Here is an 18,020-nt window from a genome sequence, read left to right as displayed (position 1 = left end):
AGTTGGAAGTGCTCTAGGGTGATTTTTTGCAAACCTGGAAGTCCATCACAATCACTCAAGGAGCTCATCAGAAATAGATTCTAGGGATGTCTGGGTGGCTCAGTCAGTTAAGTGTTTGACTTTTGATTTAGGCTCAGGTCATGATCTCTTGGTTTGTGAGTTTGAGCCTTGCGTTGGGCTCCCTCTCTCTCTGCCCCTCCCCTGCTCATGCTCTCTCTCTCTCTCTCTCTCTCTCTCTCAAAATAAATAAATAAACTTAAAAGAACCCAGAAATAGATTCTAGACTTACCTTATGCCCCTGTGTGAGAATCTTTGGTGCTAAGTCCTGGAAGTGTGTGTGTGTGAGTGTGTGTGTGTGTGTGTGTGTGTGTGTGTGTATTTTTAACAGCCTTTCCATCTGTTTATGAAGCCTGACTAATATTAATAACTCTAGGAGGGCCACGCCACATGACCCATCTGTCACATTGGGCTTTGTGTTCAGAAGGGCCTCATGTTTGTTTTAATGCTCTGTTGTCACTTTTTGAAAATCTTTGAGCTGAAGGTTAGGTCCATGTGACAACAAAGCATGAGTGGAAACAGAGGCATTACATACATGCAAATGCATGTTTGTTGTTTCTTGCCACCCCATTCACATGTAGTGTTTGTAAACAGAATCCCCCCAATACTGGGAGTTCAGTGAGACTCAAAATGAGTAACAAGGTAAGTGTGTTGCTTCTAAAGACTGAGTAGGGATGCTGCTGACCCACCAAGACATTATGTACACAGCCTGAACCACAACTTGCTTCCAGCATGGAAAGGCAATGGTGATCTCAGAAACTTGAAAGACCAAGGAGCTTAGCCTTCCTTTCTTATTTTCATTACTTCTCTGCATTGGCTAATCACTTACACTGAAAATGGTGACATCAAAGGAACAGGAGAGAGAGGGAAGCCCATAGATACCTTTCTTTTCAGTCTTTCCTCACACACCAGGAGGCTGAGGGGAAAGAGTGTGGACAGAATGTGGGTGTATCAAGAAGTGAAATAAAGACAATTGACTTAATTTTGTGCAGCTTCTCTAGAGTTCCGGCAAGAAAGAAATATACATGCAGGCATAAGCTCTAAAATGCCAACTGCATAATTTTGGTGATTCTGCATATGAGTTACATGGTTTTATATTTGCATTTTAAACTGACATAAATAGCAACTAAAAGACACCATAAAGGTTGAGAGACCACTGAGGTAAAGAAGTGCTTTCATTACCTTTTTTTTAAGTTTATTTATTTTGAGAGAGAGAGAGAGAGAGAGAAAGAGAGAGAGAGAGAGGTTGGGGCAGAGAGGAAGAGAGAATCCCAAGCACTTAATAGTGCAGAGCATGATGTGGGACTGGAACTCACAAACTGTGAGATCAGGATCTGAGCTGAAATCAAGAATTGGACGCTCAACTAAACCACCTAGGTACCCCTTTAATTACCTTTTAATGGCATTTTTTCTTTGCTTTTTCAACAAGGGACCCTGAATATTCATTCTCCAATGGGCCCCACAAATTACACAGCCTTGCCTGAGGGGGCCCTTTGTTGCCTTCATAAAACAAACTGGGAAAGAAGAGAAATGAAAACAAGATTGACCGTGCATCTGAGGCTGTTGGGAGGCTTTTTTAGGTAGATGAGACGTTGAGACTTGTGGGGGCAGATCTGCCTTGGGGTTTGTGGGGTGACGCTGATGCACACGTGGATCCTTAAAGGTCACATAGCTGCTAAGTGGTGCTCTTAACCATTGTCCGCGTAGCAGAGAAAGAGAAGTATGTGTCTGGCTGGAGCTCTGCCCATCACTAACCCTTCCTGAATGTTCCTCTCTGAGGAATAAAAGGAATAATAATTATCTCTTAGGAGTTTTCTAAGGATTCAGTGATATTTAATGTGTAGGTATCAGCACAGTGCCAACCTAGCACATAGTAACTTCTCAATAGATTCAGGTTTTTTTCTTTTCCCCTTGACTATTTCCTGATCTTGGCTTTGTGTATCCCATTTTCTTCTGCTGCTTCATTAATACAAAGCCTGGGAAGCAGGACTCCTGGTTCCTGGTCCGTGACCCCAAAGGGAAAACAGTAGAATTTTTCTTTTTTCTTCTTCCTAAAGCTATAGCCCTGATTGCCTCAGTCCATTACTCTGATCTAATTACAATTTTTTGGAGGGTCAACAATGGAGGTGAAGTGAAGTGACCTAAAGGTATGGTTTGTTAGCGTCCATTTATATGTCTTATGTCACTTTCCTGTAACTTAGTGAAGTGAAAATTTCTTGCCTTCAAGCACATAATATAAACAATGACATATTTCAAACAACCACCACTAATTGCATCCTCAAATTTAAGTGTTCCTTTATGACATTATTCTCTGAGTAGCTTTGAAGAATATATGGGCAATTTCTATTTTTACATTTGCCAATTCACCAAGTTACAGATGATATTTGGCATTGATACTATTAGATAGAGATTTTTAGTGATCGACACAGTGAGTTTCTTCATGAAAAGAATTGGAACTGAGCTCACTTGGCATGCACAACACAAAGCTAGTGAATCTTAATGAAACCAGGCTTAGGAAGAAGATTTCAGACAAAGCAAGGGATATTTGTTGGATATTACTCAGGAGCTGGTGCTAAGAAGGAAGGATTTAGCGAGATTATGTTTTGCAAGTGATAAAGGGGAGGAAGGAAACAAGAGGAGAAGACTTTGGATGAATAGTAGTTAAGAATAACAAGATCTAGGAAGTGAATAAAAATCCTTTTAGAACGTACAGGAAAAAAAAAAAAAACCCAAACCAAACAAACGTGGTCTCTCATTGGCTAGAAAGAAGAGTCATAACTCAATTCCACAAATATTGTTAAGCAGAGGGCTTTGAAGTGGGTATATTGTGGTGAGCCATATTAAGCATTATAACAACTCATAGTATTGCTTATAAGAAATGTCATGGGGAAAGAAGATGAGACACTGGTCAGAAGAGCATCCAGCCTCATAATGGACAGAGAATAGTGACTTAGCAACAGAAGCAAGGACTTAGTCTAAGTGAAGAGAGGGATGGTAGCCAGGGTAACAATGATGAAAAATGGAAACAAAGGAATGCTTGTGCACTGTTGGTGGGATATAAATTGGTGCAACCACTGTGAAAAACAGTGTGGAGTTTCCTCAAAAAATTAAAAATAGAAATACCATAAAACCCAGTAATTCCACTAGTGGGTATTTATCCAAAGAAAATGAAAACACTAATTCGAAAAGATACATACACCCCAGGTTTACTGAATCACTATTTACAATAGTCACGATATGGAGGTGTCCATTGATATATACATCAGGGAGTAAGTGGGGAGTAAATGGGGAGATGGGAAAGATGGGTGAAGGGGAGTGGGAGGTACAGGCTTGCGGTTATGGGATGAATAAGTCATCAGGATGTAAGGTACAGTGTAGGGAATACAGTCAATGGTTTTGTAATAGCGTTGTATGGTGACAGATGGCATCTACACTTGTGGACGTACCATAACGTATGAATCCTATGAATTGTATGAGTCACTATGTTGCACATCTGAAACTAATGTACATTGTGTATCCAATATACTTCAATTTAAAAAAAATGGAAACAAGGTGAAGGATGCTGCCATGGATATTCTGGAAGGAAAGATCAAAGAGGTTGAATTTTACTGGATTTGTCTGTTTGTAGCTTGTTTTTAAACCTAAAGGTTTTACTATTTATATCAGCAGTTCTCCAACATGGCTGGAGCATACCAGTACAGCCTCTGATTAACTGGAAAATATGGGCAGGAAGGGGAAATTTATTATATAGGAGAAAGGAAGGGTATCAAATGTTTCAGATAGTAAGCTCAGGAGAAATACAGGTCACTTTAATCTGGAGGAAAAAGAGAGGGACAAAAACAGAGAGAAAATAGGCAGAAGTTTGTAGCACTCCTACACACCATATGGTAAATTGTAATGGAATTTTAATGAGAAAAAACATGTAGATTAAGTAACAGTAACAGTTATTAGAGTTGGGCTAATCAACTTCACCTTGAAGGAAGACCTGAAGAAGAGTAGCTAGTGGTTGGAACTATTGATTCACCAACAAAGTCCTTAAAAGGAGGAACAAGACTCATGTATAAAAGAACCAACTGAAGCCTATGCATTGGAGAGAATTGCTGGGAGCACCTGTCCTGTTGTTTCTTCTGCTGATTCTGGTCAGTCACTGTCTGTTGTAAATCATAGATCTGCATGAGCATGTGCTCTCACTTGGTCTGCTTAGAAGGATACCCCAGAAATTAGACCCTGGGAAGAGGCAGAAGCTCACTCTCAGGTGCCCTGGTGAAGGTTCAGCACTGTGGGAGGGTTGTTCCTCGGATTCTTGGGCTGTTCCTTGGTTCTTCTGAGGGCGCATATTGGGAGTCTAAAACATTTATAGAGACAGTGCTGTAAAATCCCTGCATATTTCGGTGCTCACCAGTTAACCTAAAGGTTACCATTGAGACTTTTAATGTCACAGAAGGATGAGAATTCTTGTTCAGATGTCAAACAATATTTTAATTCCAACAGAAAAAAAACTTTCTGAAGTATGTCATTTATGATGAAATTTTGATTTATTATTAGAGAAAGAGTGATTGTGATTTGTTCTTTCTTCAAACTATTCTTCCAATATGGTGAAGTATTATCATGTACTAAATCTAATGGTAATGTACTTGGAACCCACAGAAGTAAGAAGTGCCCCAGGTATCACAAGGGCAGGAGAGTTTAATCTTGGGCTCCTTGCTAATTGAACCTCTGGCTACTCATTTCCTCTTGTCTCTCTCTTTCAAAAAAATGGCGATGATAATACTAACACAGGATTGTCTCTAGTAATGACTTAAAGTTTTTTATAAGATCTTTGCAAATGGACTCAGAAATTGTAAGTGACAAGTGGATTTCTCCTCTCCCTTCTTCCTTTCCTGTTCTGAGTGAAAGAAGAGATGGGAGAGGAGCCACCAAGATGATTCTGTTTCCTTCTGTTCCAGTGAACCCTGCTTGGTGAACAGTTCCTGATTCCTGTGGGAGTTCCCTCTGAGAAGCCAGACCTTCGGTACAGATGCTTTGTGAGCATATTTGACTATTATTCCAGGGCCTGTAAAGCTTTTAGATTTCTGAAAGAAGGAAGCTGCTTTTTAATAAAATATTCTTGACATTGGTGCACAATGGTGCTGACACAGAGACACCAAGACAAACTTAACAAAGCTTTGGTGGACTGTTCACATGGTCATGAGCATGTATCTTCAGGTTTCGGAGAAGCTAAATTAGATATGAATGAAGAGTTAGATTGGGTAGGATTGATTTTAGGAAAAAAAATGGAAGAAGCTTATGAAATTAGAATTGAAGCTAATGTGATGCAAAGCAAAAAATGTATCTAGGCTGATATGTGAGAAATAAGACTCAAAAGAATGAAAGTGTCACCTATTGGAACAATTCACATTGAGTAGTGGAAGATTCTAGACCTTCAAGCCATTTTTACTCCATATTCAGTGACAGTGTCTGCTTTAGTGAGTGCTAAACTACAATTAGGATGTGACTGGAACACACATTCTCGGTTTATCTTAAGATCGGTACGGTACAGCTTTATGGTGGCAAACTCTTAGCTTCCTGTTCTGTTGATATGGCCATTAAAGTAAGGATATTCTAGCATTTATAAAGCATCAGAACCATGCTTTCTGATAGCCATGTCCACGATGCTTCTTTGTTAGCTATTGTGTACAATGGAGACCACGTAGTTTCTACTTTAGGGGATTAGATGATTAAAATGTGGGCAATGTGGGGCGCCTGGGTGGCGCAGTCGGTTAAGCGTCCGACTTCAGCCAGGTCACGATCTCGCGGTCCGTGAGTTCGAGCCCCGCGTCAGGCTCGGGGCTGATGGCTCGGAGCCTGGAGCCTGTTTCCGATTCTGTGTCTCCCTCTCTCTCTGCACCTCCCCCGTTCATGCTCTGTCTCTCTCTGTCCCAAAAATAAATAAAAACATTGAAAAAAAATTAAAAAAAAATAAATAAAATGTGGGCAATGTAAACTGGCTACTGTTTGTGGCCAAATCAGGATGCTGTCCTGGCTTCCAGCAGTGCTGGTGAACAGACAGTGAGGTCAGGATGATAGTAACAACAAATGCAACGCTGTGCTCAGAGTACATGAAAATGTGATAAAATGCATATCCTGAGGCTACATATGGCACATATTTTTCTGTGTTTTGAATAAAAAGACCTGAGACTAGAAAAAGTGGGAAGTCTGGATCTCTCTTGCTGTTTGCTGTCAGAACATGAAAATAAAGGATGTAAACACCAGTTTGTGGGTAGACTTGAATTTCCATAAGGTGTTTGCTTCTTGGAAGTGTAGAACAAACAGTGAAGATGTGGGCTTATAGGTGACTGATTTGCACTTGGCCCCTCCTCTTTTTTTGCCCTCTGGATGTTCTTCTATATCAAGGTTACCTCCATTGAACTATGCTTAAACAAACATTCCTTTCCATTATGTATATACATATATATATACACATATATATAAAGGGGGGATTTGCAAGGATCTACATATTTTTGTCATTTTCAATGCCGTTTAAGCACTGGTCAAATGTGACAATTTTCATGTATTTCTAAGTCAGTAAAGGGAATTAGTTTAATGTGTTTTTTTGGACAGTCTTAAGAACTCAAATATGTAATAACCTAGACAATGTTGACATTATGGTCCAGGATATTTAATTTCATGAAAGTTAAGATTTGATAGTTTGAGGTTGTCAGGAAGAAATTCTCACAATTTCTAGTCACTATGATGTGATTACAGAGGAAAATAATGAACATTTTTCTATAGTAAAAAATATCGGAGATGAGCATACACTGTCAGTCGTGTTACAAGATGCCTCAGTACTATGGAGTTGGGAGATGTGTAACATTAAGGAATTGGCTACAACCTGCTCTCTCATTCATCAGGCATCTTCCTTCTGCCCGATCTGAATCAAGGCTCTATAAAAAACAGGCTGAGCTGATTAGATTTTGTGACACTCCCCCTTTCATTTTTCTTTTTCTCTCCCGTAGATGACATTCATTTCATTTTTCCCCCCAGAAAAACATCAAGCAATATTTATGTGCTCTTATTTCTGTTACAGTTAATAACCAAGGGCTTGAAGTAAATAAGAAATTAGTTGGCATGAAATATAAGGTAACCTTTCATAGTTAATTACTGCAGCATAGAAGACCTACATGCCAGGGACTGACATAAAGCTATGCACACAAAGCACTTAGGTACATAGATCAAATATCCAGGGAGTTAAATATTTGTGTTCTGAAAAATTCTACCACTGTATGATACCTTTGAAATATAGGCTAATGTTAAGATTTTATCTTGCATTTCAAGGAGGTGAAGAGAGACAGGTGGGCCCCTTCCACCCTTTATTTAGGTCCTACCTTCTTCACTACAATCCACATCAATCTTGATATACAGTATTACAAACTGACCAGGATAGAGTCTGTCTTCAGAGAGTCTTTCAGTTAGTGGGAGAATCAATAAGCACGTAATTATTGATTTCTCACACAGTACAATCATGTGAATGATACAGTTGAGGATTCAAAAGATATTAAAGACATGGATTGTCCAAAAGGAATTTAAGATTAATCTTGCTGATGGACAAGATTAAGATTACGAAATTGCCACTATTCTAATGTTTTTGATTTATGAATATGGTAGCTTCATATGATTTGGAGTAGTGATTATGAATGGCAAGGCATAATTATCATGGGATATAAACTACAAATTCTATATAGGCTCTGTGTGGATAGGCTATAAGGAGACCCAAATTCATCAGAGGATGTTGCACAGTATTGGAAAAGGTAGAGAGAACTGTGCTGGGCATTCCAGGCAAAGGAAGCTGTGAAGGTAGGGTGAGAGGGGGTGATGGACCTCAGATGGAAGAAACTGGCCGCTTACATAGAGTGCTGAGCTGGGGACTAGCTCGGCTCAGGCTGGAAGAGAACAGACCTAGGGATGCCAGCCAGTGGGGCTGCTCCAGCACTATTTGTAGGGGATTGGTTGAAATGGAAGGTACAGGGGTGCCTGGGTGGCTTAAACAGTTAAGCCTCCGACTTTGACTCAGGTTGTGATCTCACGGTTCGTGGGTTTGAGCCCTGTGTTGGGCTCTGTGCTGACAGCTCAGAGCCTGGAGGCTGCTTCAGATTCTGTGTTTCCCTCTCTCTCTGCCCCTCCCCACTCATGCTCACTCTCTCTCTCTCTCTCTCTGTCTCTCTCTCTCTCTCAAAAATAAACATTAAAAAAAGAAAGAAATGGAGGGCACAGAATAAGAAACACACCAATGGGAACAGATTTTTCTGACTGGTCTACTTGAACCAGAGTTCTACTTTCTAAATTCCATCTTTTGTATCAGTTATGTACCTCTCTTCATTCAGTGATGGCTGTGTTTCAGACTCTGTGATGGATGCTGTGTATACCAGACGTGGTTTCTTAACTCTGATTTAGTATTGTTGGTTAACAAATTTTAAGTACGTCTGTTGTGACTCCCTGAATCGACTATAAGTTTTGGTGTAACAGGGACCATGGATTTTTGCATTTATTCTTTCAAAAACTGTAATGAGTGTCTGTATGTGACAGCCATCCTTGGTATAAAAAAGAGAAGCCACTGTTCTGGTTCCCAAAGAGATCCAGACAGTTAAAATAAGATAGGATAATCATTACCAGCAAACTGCAGTGACATCAATTCTTAAATTTTCCTGGAAGGGTTAAAGACTTCAAAGAAGAGTGATCTTTTGAGCTGAGGCTTAAAGGATAGAAGTGTTTTAGAGGCATGAAAATGAAGTGTGGACGGCCCAGGAAGGTGGAACGGCCTGGTCAAAAGCTCACACATGGAGGACACAATGACATGATGCAGAATGTACACATGTACCTACTACTGCTGGGTGCAGGGTGGAATGAGGGAAAATGAGATTGTGCAAATAGACAGGGGCTGGATAAACGTCTGTGCATATTATGCAAAGGATCTTAGCTGGTACATTGTGAAGAAGCATGGTGATTAAGCAAGATCAGTTTGGATCTGAATGTGAGAACAATCCCCGGTAGCAGGCGGGGAATAGAGAGGAAGGAGGATGGGCATGACTGGGCAGGGAGACTGGGAAGAAGGTTATTGCTGTTGCAACAGTCTGTGATAGACTAAGCACAATGAGGAGAAGAAAGAATAAAGAAGGAGAGAATACAAAAAGCAGCAAATGGGAGGTAAAATGGACAGACTTTAGTGTTTGATGGAACAGGGGAGACAAAATGTAAAGATAAGGACCTTTCCTGTCTTATTACTAAGTGTATCTCCAGCACCTAGAAGAATGCCTCATCTAGGCTCTCAGCAAATATTTGTCAAAATGAATTAAAGGGAGAAATCCAGATGGTTCCTGGGTTTCTAGTTGAAGCAGACTGTTTACTATGGCAGTTGCCAACCGAAGAGATACAGGAGGGGAAGACAATGTATTCACCTGTTGGCCACTGTGGGGCATGTTGGTGGTTTCCAGAAGAGCCAAACTATAAGACATACATTATAAGGGAGTGGGGGGTATGGAAGGAAGAAGAGCTAATAAGAGAAATGACAAATATGACTGCAGAAACATAGGAATAGAGTTAGGTTAGGTTAGAATCACAAGTTGAGTGAGGCATTTTCAAGCTGAAATGTTTGACAGGGTAATTTGTCCAGAGAATTCAATGAGAATGAAGTCTGGCAAAATCAGTGCTCAGCTTTGGAGAACTCAGGGAGGAATATCATCAGTGTTGGGAAATGAAGGTCCTTTGCCTTTTTGTGTGGATGTGTCAGAGATTACAGGTTGGTTTACATTTCCTTTATATACACTCTGTGGCTCTGTGCATCTTTGAACCTGAGAAAGATAAAGGCAGCATACAAAATGGTGATTTTAGTAGTAACAACCAAAAAGCAGGTCAGAGATTGATGTTACTAAATAAGAAAAATACCTAAATGTGGACATAATACTGTTAAAAACAATGACTTAGACCATAGTCTCTTATACAGAATAGACAATTGCAAATAGTATTAATAGTAATCATAGTAATTGTTTTTTTAAGTTTATTTGTTTATTTTTGAGAGAGAGAAAGCAAGCAGGGGAGGGGCAGAGACAGAAGGAGAGAGAGAATTCCAAGCAGGCTCTGTGCTGTCAGTGTAGAGCCCTACACGGGGCTCAATCTCACGAACTGTGATATCATGGCCTGAGCAAAACCAAGAGCCGGATGCTTAAACGACTGAGCCACCCAAGCATCCAATAATTATGTTTTAAAGTAATGTGTCTTTCTTTAATTAATAACTTTATGCAACATAATGATGAATCATCCCAACATATGACATAATGAGCAATAATGACTTATCTTAGTCATTCTCCATATATGGTCTAATTTAGCTGGTCCCTACAGGTTTTGAGTAGTTGCTCTCAAATATTAGTTACATAAAAAGCACTTAATGTGCTTGATAAAATTCTATCTTTTGATTCAAGAGGGTTTGAGAATTAGTATTTTAACAAACACCCTCATGTGATTCTGACACAGGCGTGAAGAGGTCCTACTTAGAGAAACATGGCCTTAAAAAAAGCTCTTTAGTGCTACTTTCATTTTTTAAGCTGGTGTTCTTGCTCCCTCACGTGGTCCAGTGCGGAATTGCATATTTCAGAATCCTCATTTTCACTCCTTAGAAGATAGAGCTCCACAATATATCTACCTATTATCTAGCCTTTATTTAGCCTTTCTATAAACCTAAAAATGCAAGCACAGAGTGAACATTCAGGTCCTTACATGTAAAGTAGATGACTACAGAAGACCAAAAAAATGTCATATGAAAGCTTCCACAATTTACAAATGCTGTGGCCAAAACATTGCTTTGTCTGTTTTTTTTTGTTTGTTTGTTTTTGTTTTTGTTTTTTTTTTTTTGAGAATTTTAAAGGAATCTCTGTAGAAGAGTACTGAAGAGTTACTTGGTGGGAGCATTTTCATGGACCCAGTGTTTATTCTTTACTTGGTTCTCCCTTTGCATCTTTCAGGATTTAGAAGATTTGTTTTTAAAATGAGACAGACCCAGGGTCTTCCCTGTTCATTTGAATTTTTCATCTGCCAGTATTTTTTTGGGGGGGAGGGAGGTGAGGAGGTGCCAATTAAGAGGATATAATTGATAAACATGTGATGAAGGATGTATGGAATAAAGAGGGGTAAAAACTCCTTCTTATTTCCCTTTCTTCCTCCCTGCCTTCTAGCAGTCATTCAACAGATATTTATTAAAACCACCTAAGAGGCTTTATGGGTGATGTAGTGATAACGGGACACCATTTTTATGAACGAGAAGAGAAATTTAGTAAACCAAAGTTTGTAATAAAGGGTCTGTGCTCTAAATGTAGGGCAGGCTATCAATGCTCAGAGGCAGGGGAGATGGATGGAAGGGGTGGGAGAAGGGTAGCCATTGGGGAAATCCTAATGCAGAAGATGGCATCTGAACTGGAAGCCCCCAAGAATGGTTACTTTTTAAAACCTTTGTGCAACTGTATTGTTGTCTTACATATCATACAATTATCTGTTTTTATGGTGGGTCTTCTATTCATTTATTCAATACTGCTCGTGTGTTAGCCAGTGTGCTAAGTGTGGGTATATAAAGTTGAGGATTGTCTTGTCTCTGTCCACATAGAGCTCCCATTCTAGTAGTGGAGACTGACAAAAATAAACTATACAAAAATAGATTAAAGAATTATAAATTAAGGCATAGACTTTGAAGAAAATACACAAGAAGCTGGGGTACAGGATAACTTGGATGCCGTGTGATAATCTCTGTTCTGAAGATGGCTGGGGAAGGCCTCCCTGAGAAAATGGAAGCTGTCATGTTTACTGAGTCCAATTCTATTTTAAAAACTTTTCTTATATCAACTATGTTAAGCCTCACAACTCCACTGGAGAATGTGCCATTACTAAACCCATTTGAAAAGTGAAGAAACTGAGGCACAGAGACATTAAGGAACTTGACACATAATTTGTAAGTGGTGGAGACTGGATCCAAGTCTACACATCCAGGCCCCACAGGCTGCTCAGAGCCATCTCCTGTCAAGGCAGAGGAAAGAGCCTGCACAACATCTCTGAGACAGGCAAGCACTTGGTAGTTCAGGTTCTGGGAGAAGATCTGCAGGAGACGAGCGAAGAGACGGAGAGAGCTTGAGGTTGGAGACAGAGACACGGGTCTGGTCCTACTCTCTGAGAACAGGGTAAGGAGGTCTAGACTGCATTTTAAGTACAGTGGAAAGTCACAGGTGGGTTTTAACCAAGGTTTTTATTTTTATTTTTTTTTAATTTTTTTTTCAACGTTTATTTATTTTTGGGACAGAGAGAGACAGAGCATGAACGGGGGAGGGGCAGAGAGAGAGGGAGACACAGAATCGGAAACAGGCTCCAGGCTCTGAGCCATCAGCCCAGAGCCCGACGCGGGGCTCGAACTCCCGGACCGCGAGATCGTGACCTGGCTGAAGTCGGACGCTTAGCCGACTGCGCCACCCAGGCGCCCCTAACCAAGGTTTTTAAAAAAGTAACTCTTGGTGCAACTTGGAGAATGGACTACAGGCAGGAGACGTGGTGGGGGGACTAGTTTGGAGGAGGTCATACAGTTTGGCAGTAGAGGTGGAGAAGAGATTCAAACAGACTTTGGAGGTGGAATGAATAGCACTTCACGTGATAGAGAGCCCCCGCTGCATCCTTCCAGAAGTGGCTGGAGGCGGACACACCACCCTTCACTTGGAGTGTGGGCTCTTTTCAGCCATGTGCTAACACAGAGCCCGATTTTCAGCATTAGAGACAGTCACTGAATGAATTGAAAACAACAGAATATGAGAGCACTTAAGTAGCTCAGTTGGTTGAGCATCCGACTTCGGCTCAGGTCATGATCTCAAGGGTTTGTGGGTTTGAGCTGCATGTTGGGCTCTCTGCTGTCAGTGTGGAGCCCACTTCAGATTCTCTGTCTCCCTCTCTCTGCCCCTTCCCCATTCTCTCTCTCAAAAATAAACATTAGAAAAAAAAAAGAGAACAGAATATGTTATTTACCCTAGCAAAATAGAAAAAATGGTTCAGAGAGAGGTCTTTTTCTGGTGTAGTATGTTGATTTCACAGATGAGAATACTGAACTCGGAGAAGGTAGGTGCTTAATTGCTTAACTAGTCAGCTGCTGACTTGGGAGTAAAATATATGTGCTTTTCCTTGATCCCACACATGCATAACTTATTTCTATTTGTTTCTACTTGAGACAGACAAATTTAACTTACAAGTTGATTTCCCACCAATTCTAGGGCAATGGATTACTTTATTACAGGCCGAGCACTTTGTTAATTGCTTACTTCTTTAATTTGGAACGGTTTCCTTTGAAGGCAACCATTCCCATTTTACAACACATGGTGAAATGATATTCTTGTTGGGCAATGCCCTTCTCTCCTTATGTATGGAAAAGGAAGACACAGGAAAGGACAAATCAATAAGCTCACCTCTCACATGACTTACTCACCATCTCTACCCTCATGTTTGCCTGTAGGAATTCTTGCCCTTGATTATAAGAAGTAGCCCTGGTGTGAAGAGGGCTTCAGAAAGGGTCAGGGAACTTCGGAACACTGGACTACAAGGAAACTGCTCGAGGCAGAAAACATGAGGAGACTGCATTTAGGCAAATGTCTCCTTTATCCACAGCCAATTAGGGTATCCACGAAGAATTTCGTATTCTGAAAGGAGCTAAGCAAGTCCTAGAGGGTTCAATTAATCTTACCATGGCCCTTCTGTCCAGTGAAAAATATTAAGTTATTTTGCAGTGCTGAGTGATTATTTGCCAGCTGAAACTTCAAGTGGAATTCATAATCGAAGCCGATGTCTGGGATCCGTGAATAAGCCAGGAATGAAGTGTATCCAAAGGCATCTGTGCCACTGAACCTGGGCTGAGTAATATTAACAGCTGTGGAAAAACCCAAACCAAATAGTTAAAATAAACCTGCACATGTACTTGTAAAAGGAGGGCAATGTTTTGCTGATGCATCTGGCCGGATAGGCTGTTTACTATCACATTAATGAGACTTAAGTGCCCTTCAGCATTGAGCAACTAAATGACTCAATGGGGAATTTCAAAACCAGAACAAAGAAAGTGCAGTGTTTTGAGATCCTGTATATAACCCTTTCCCTTGCATTGCCTTCCTACATAATGAAGTATTTACTTAAAAAGCAAAGCCCTATATTGTAGGGTAATTTTAGAAATAAGAAAGATCAGCAGCAGCCAAAGTATTTGCCAAGGTGCTTTGTAAATATGATTTGGCATTCAAACACTGGCTATGACTTAAACAGGAATTCACAGCTTGACACAAACTGTGCTTTTCTAATCCTGCACTTCTGGAAGAGACAATGCCATACGTCGGGGTGGGAAAGGCAAGAGATGGGCAGGAAACAGATCAGTTTCCATCACCATATTGTTAATGACCAAAACTTTTAAGTAGAAATCTTTGTTTAAAAAAATATGTTTATTCTTACTCTGTTAAGATGCTTGTTACAAAATGAAAGCATAGACTTCAGTAGGACTGAAACTGTAGGGAGATTTAGTAGAAACAGGAAATGGTTAAAAACGAAGTTCAAGAGCCAGTGTGGACAAAACAATTTAATTGAGAGGTACTGCTAACCAGCTAGGCTCTTTTCGTCCTGCCTCTAATCTTCTTGTCTCCAACTTTGCTCTTTTATTGCTGTTTTGTTTGTAAATAGTCCCAACTGGTTTTTATTGCCCCTCTCCGAGAGGACTATAGGAAACAGGAAAGGGCTTTTGATCCCGATCCCTGTCTGTTAGGGATGGTATTCCTGGATAAAAAGATGTTCCTAGGATTTATTTTTATTAGTTTGAGACAGCTTGATAGAGGGAAGAACTCCTTATTTTGATTACCTTATATTGCTCCTTTCTCAAGAGATATTGGCTCTCCCGGGAAGTTGTAAAACTAGAAGTTTTATAAGCCTTAAGAAATATCCTCACTCTGGTGATGCTTAAAACAAAAGAGCTTGTTATGTCTGGTTATAATTGTTTAAACAGCAAATAACTGTACTATCCTCAGGAAAGTGATCCTACTTATTGGAGGCTTTTATTTCTGTTTGTTTCATGTAACCATTCAAGTAGGGTAATGTGTGGAATCAGCCGAATAAGAATTTGCTAAAATCTTATCAGTTTCTTCCTTGGGATGCGTGGTCTCTGATGTTATTTTTCCTCAAAAGTCACCAGAATCTGAAGCAAGAATTTGAGACATATCACATCTTATCTTTATTTTTTAGCTAATGAAGTAATATATAGTTTGTATTCCAGAGACATTAAAGCTGTTCCTATCCGGGATTTCCTTTGGGGTAGTATCGTATATATAGTAGTTGAAGGACATGAAATGTACTGGCATTGAAACAAGATACAAAACTAACAGAGTTTTGATGTTGCCATTAAAAACAATAGAATTCAACTACACTTGATACTAAAATAGAGGAATTTTGTTTTTTTTAGGAAGGACTTTTTAAAAAAAAAATTTCTTCTTGTTAACAATTTACAACTCGGTCTACTTAAAGTCTTAGTACATTTAGGTTAGATCAAGAGATGTACATCTCAGATGCACCTCACTGTCAGATGCTGTGCTAGATGCTGGTAACACAAAGATAATAAAGCATGATCTCAAATCCCAAGGAACTAGTGTGTGGTCAATTAATTTATCCAAATGAACTGGATGGAAAGTGGAGTTGAAAGGTGATAAGAAGCAATTCACCTGGCAGATAAAAAGGAAAGATCATTTCAGGTAGAAAGAACAGCATGTTTCCAGGTGGGGAGGCCCAAACAGCATGTCATAGAGTATACAATTTTAGAATGAAGTATAAAAAGGAAAAGTAGAAGCGAATGTAATGAGATAGACAGGGGTCAAATTATGAAGGGCTTGATATTTTCTCTACAATCTTTAAGTGGTTGGGCTATGGTCAGAGTTGCCTTTTAGAAATGTCATCTAGTGATGCAATGTGAAGGTTGGATTAGATGGAGAGAGCTGGAGGACCAAACTTGGTTAAGAATGAAATTAGGGGCACACCTGGGTGGCTCAGTCTGTTAAATGCCTGACTTCAGCTCAGGTCATTGTGGGTTCAAGCCCTGCATCAGGCTCTGTGCTGACAGCTCAGAGCCTGGACCCTGCTTTGGATTCTGTGTCTCCCTCTCTCGATCTCTCCGCTCCTCCTCCCCTGCTTATGCTCTCTCTCTTTCAAAAATAAATAAATGTTAACAAAAGTTAAAAAAAAAAGAATGAAATTAGGACTTTGATGACACCAAGAAATATAACAATGAGTTACGCTTACACTGAGTTGTAGATGTGAGGAAATTTACAGGTCATTCAAAAAATAAGGGAATGTGTGATATTTATATGAACAGTGAATAGAAATGTGACACAATTTCATACAACTGAAAAGAAATGTGACACAATTTCAAATACTGAAAAGAAGTATAATGTATACTGAAGACTGAGGATAACCATGCCCACAGGAATGGATCTGTCACTTCCCCCGGCATTTCTTAGTCTAACGCTACACTGTCAAATAATGTAGCAACTCATCACATGTGGCTGTTGTGCACCTGAGCTGTGGCTCAGCTGACTGAGATGGGCTTAGTATGGAGAAAAGAATGTGAAATATCTTATTAGTAACATTTTATATGCATTAGATATTGGGTTAAATAAAATATATTATTAAAATGAATTTCACCTCTTTTTACTTTTAAAAATGTGGCTACTAAAAAACAAAATTATAGAGGTAGCATTCAACTGAATAGCACTGCAGAGAGAACCACATATCTCTAGGCAGGTGAGATGTTGCTCTAAACCCTTAGTTGTGATTGACTTCAAGGGGCTTTGTCTTGTGGCAACTCTGAGCCTGTGAAAAGATAGGGCTTCTAAGGGAAAGAATAGGAATCAGGAGAAGGGGCCAAGGAATGTCTAGCCCACTTGTGAAGAGTCCCCTGTGTCCTCATGCGCACTGTCTCCATTACACTTGATCAGGCAGGAGAACACCGAGGGACCCAGATTAGAAAAAGAGGGCATTCAACTTTACAAATGATTCTTTCCAGTTCTTGAAAGTAAACCCTTTATGATCTTCAACCAGGCAACATTTGGTTAATTTGATTACTCTATTACACAAATTCCCAGATCAGACTTCTAGAAGTGTCAGTTGTCATCAAATCAGTAGATTGAACAGATTGTAATGAGAATATTTTAGGGCTATTAAATGAATTTTTTTCTTTTGTAATCCCTAGTTGCCTCATGGTCTCCATATGTGAACTTCTGCATTTTTTTTTCAGTTCTTTTAAAGTTACAGCAATAGATTGGGACCCTGAGAAAGGAAGGGGGATGCTGGGATTTGAGCTAAATATTAATTATTTAGTGTGTGGAAGAAGGGAGCAAAATCAGTAACAGCAGATTGGGATGTTTCAGGCAGTCGAAAAGTCTTATGTATCTCAACATCACCTAGGGTCATTAAAAATTCTACAAACCTTCAATGATGGGGGAATGTCATAATCTTTTTTATAATATAGCACTTGGTTGTAGGCTCAATGTAGAATCTTTGCACAACATATTACATTATGGTTACAGAATACATTTTAGCAAAAATTACCATAATAGAAAGGTACAAACTTCTGTCTTCTAGAAAATTTGCCACGGCAAAATTTTCTCATTCCCAATCAGGACAGAGAAATGATGCATTGTTGTTTTGAATGCAACTGTATTTTTCTCTCTTTTTAGAATGTTTATTTTTGAGAGAGAGAGAGAGCGAGTCGAGGAGGGGCAGAGAGAGAGGGGGACAGAGGATCCCAAGTTGGCTCCACCCTGACAGCAGAGAGCCTGATGTGGGGCTCAAACTCACAAACCGTGAGATCATGACCTGAGCCTAAGTCAGACGCTCAATGGACTGAGCCACCCAGGTGCCCCTGTATTTTGTTCTTTAAAAAATATTTTGTAGTT

The 18,020-nt window shown here is 39.8% G+C and overlaps 1 protein-coding gene across 1 annotated transcript in view; it reads right to left on the bottom strand.

Moving 5' to 3' along the window:
• The window catches only part of EYS (eyes shut homolog), a 1,631,667-nt gene that overhangs the window by 72,784 nt on the left and 1,540,863 nt on the right, over positions 1 to 18,020 (bottom strand). Inside the window, exon 36 of the mRNA XM_047102761.1 lies at positions 13,790 to 13,972. Within this exon, the coding sequence (XP_046958717.1) occupies positions 13,790 to 13,972 (183 nt within the window). The remainder of the gene's footprint in view (positions 1 to 13,789; positions 13,973 to 18,020) is intronic.

Source organism: Lynx rufus, unplaced genomic scaffold (genome assembly GCF_022079265.1).
Source record: "Lynx rufus isolate CCGP_SWC_20201006 ecotype Redwood Valley unplaced genomic scaffold, mLynRuf1.p SCAF_6, whole genome shotgun sequence".
Lineage (NCBI taxonomy): Eukaryota > Metazoa > Chordata > Mammalia > Carnivora > Felidae > Lynx > Lynx rufus.
This window is presented reverse-complemented; position numbering and strand designations above follow the sequence as displayed.